The following is a 1,218-nucleotide window of genomic DNA, read 5'->3' as shown; positions in this document are numbered from 1 at the left end:
GTTGACTTTTGCCCACGAGGGGATGGGTAACTTCAGGGGTTTGATTTAGAAGTTATATTCTTTGTGTTCCATATTGTATATTTACTGTATTAAAGTCCCTTTTCATTAAAGTTTTATATGTTTTGTCTTGTTGCGGCGGATGGCAGAACCCACTTAGAGCAGGCAGGTTTTTTGGGCTTCAGGGGTTTCCCTCTCCCCCTGTCCTCTAACAGATTTGGGGAGCCCTGTAACAAACTGACGCCTAGAGTCTGAGAGATATGCCCACGGGGAATATAGCTAGTAAGTGGCAAGGCCCGGCTGACTCCTGACCCAGGCAGCCTATTTCCCACTGTGATCTCCTAGAACATGCAGTTTTTAAATTTGCTTATAAAGTGTCCAGATCCTAACAGGCACTGGAGTCTGGTCCATCTGCACACTTTGGGCCTCATCTTCCCGGTATACAGCAGGTCTGACGCACTCACCCAGCCGCACGTATTCCGGGAAAGGCTCCTTGAAACGCAGCTCGTAGGGCAGGACTGCTAGCCGTCTGCGCGTGGCCTTGTCCCGAATCTCGCTGACCACCTCCCGAATAGTGTAGATGTTCTTCCCGATGTCCTGCGTAAAGAGTGTCTCAGCGCATACCCGACTGGTTCACCGCGCTCCTTAAGGAGCCATCAGCCCAGACCCAGATCCTCTCTGCCTGAGTTCCCTGTACCTGCAGAGCCGCATCCCGTAGGAATGCTCCCGAATCAGCCACAACGTGCTCCACTGGCGCCATGTTGGCTGGACACGCCGGGCGTGCGCAAGCGCAGGGAGTTTGCGCTCAGCTCGTTGGCTCCAATCCCGGCCTCTGGGAACTGGAATGAGTAGCTGAGATTTAGCGCCACCTACCGGCGGCTCCGCCTGCCGGCGGCTCCACCTGCCACCCTTGGTTGAGGCCTATTCGTGCGCATGCGCCATGCCGCCGCCGCCGCCGCCGCCGCCAGCCGGGACCAGGGGTGTGGGCGGGGTTAAACTCTGAGGGACGCCTGAGGAGATGCTTCAGCGTCCACCCTCAGCCTTTCTTCGCTTTTAAATGTAAGACCTCTGTGTGTGTGTGTATGTGTGTCTCTATATATGTAAATATAATATCTCATTGCTAAAAGCCAAGCAAAACAAGCCACCTAATTTAGTGATTATAAACAACCCTATGAAAAAGGATAGTTTTACAGACAAGGGGCAGGCAACAGGACAGCTAAA

At 53.2% G+C, this 1,218-nt stretch overlaps 1 protein-coding gene across 1 annotated transcript in view; it reads right to left on the bottom strand.

Moving 5' to 3' along the window:
- Nucleotides 1-770, bottom strand: part of NOB1 (NIN1/RPN12 binding protein 1 homolog (S. cerevisiae)) — a 10,110-nt gene extending 9,340 nt beyond the window's left edge. The window contains exons 1-2 of the mRNA XM_004690421.2: nucleotides 695-770; nucleotides 462-594 (exon numbers count right to left, since the gene is read on the bottom strand). Coding sequence (XP_004690478.1) covers nucleotides 462-594; nucleotides 695-757 — 196 coding nt within the window. The 5' untranslated portion in view covers nucleotides 758-770. The remainder of the gene's footprint in view (nucleotides 1-461; nucleotides 595-694) is intronic.
- Between the last annotated feature and the right edge of the window lie 448 nt (nucleotides 771-1,218).

The sequence above is a fragment of the Condylura cristata genome, unplaced genomic scaffold (assembly GCF_000260355.1).
Source record: "Condylura cristata isolate star-nosed mole 26May11 unplaced genomic scaffold, ConCri1.0 scaffold00028, whole genome shotgun sequence".
Taxonomy (NCBI): domain Eukaryota; kingdom Metazoa; phylum Chordata; class Mammalia; order Eulipotyphla; family Talpidae; genus Condylura; species Condylura cristata.
This window is presented reverse-complemented; position numbering and strand designations above follow the sequence as displayed.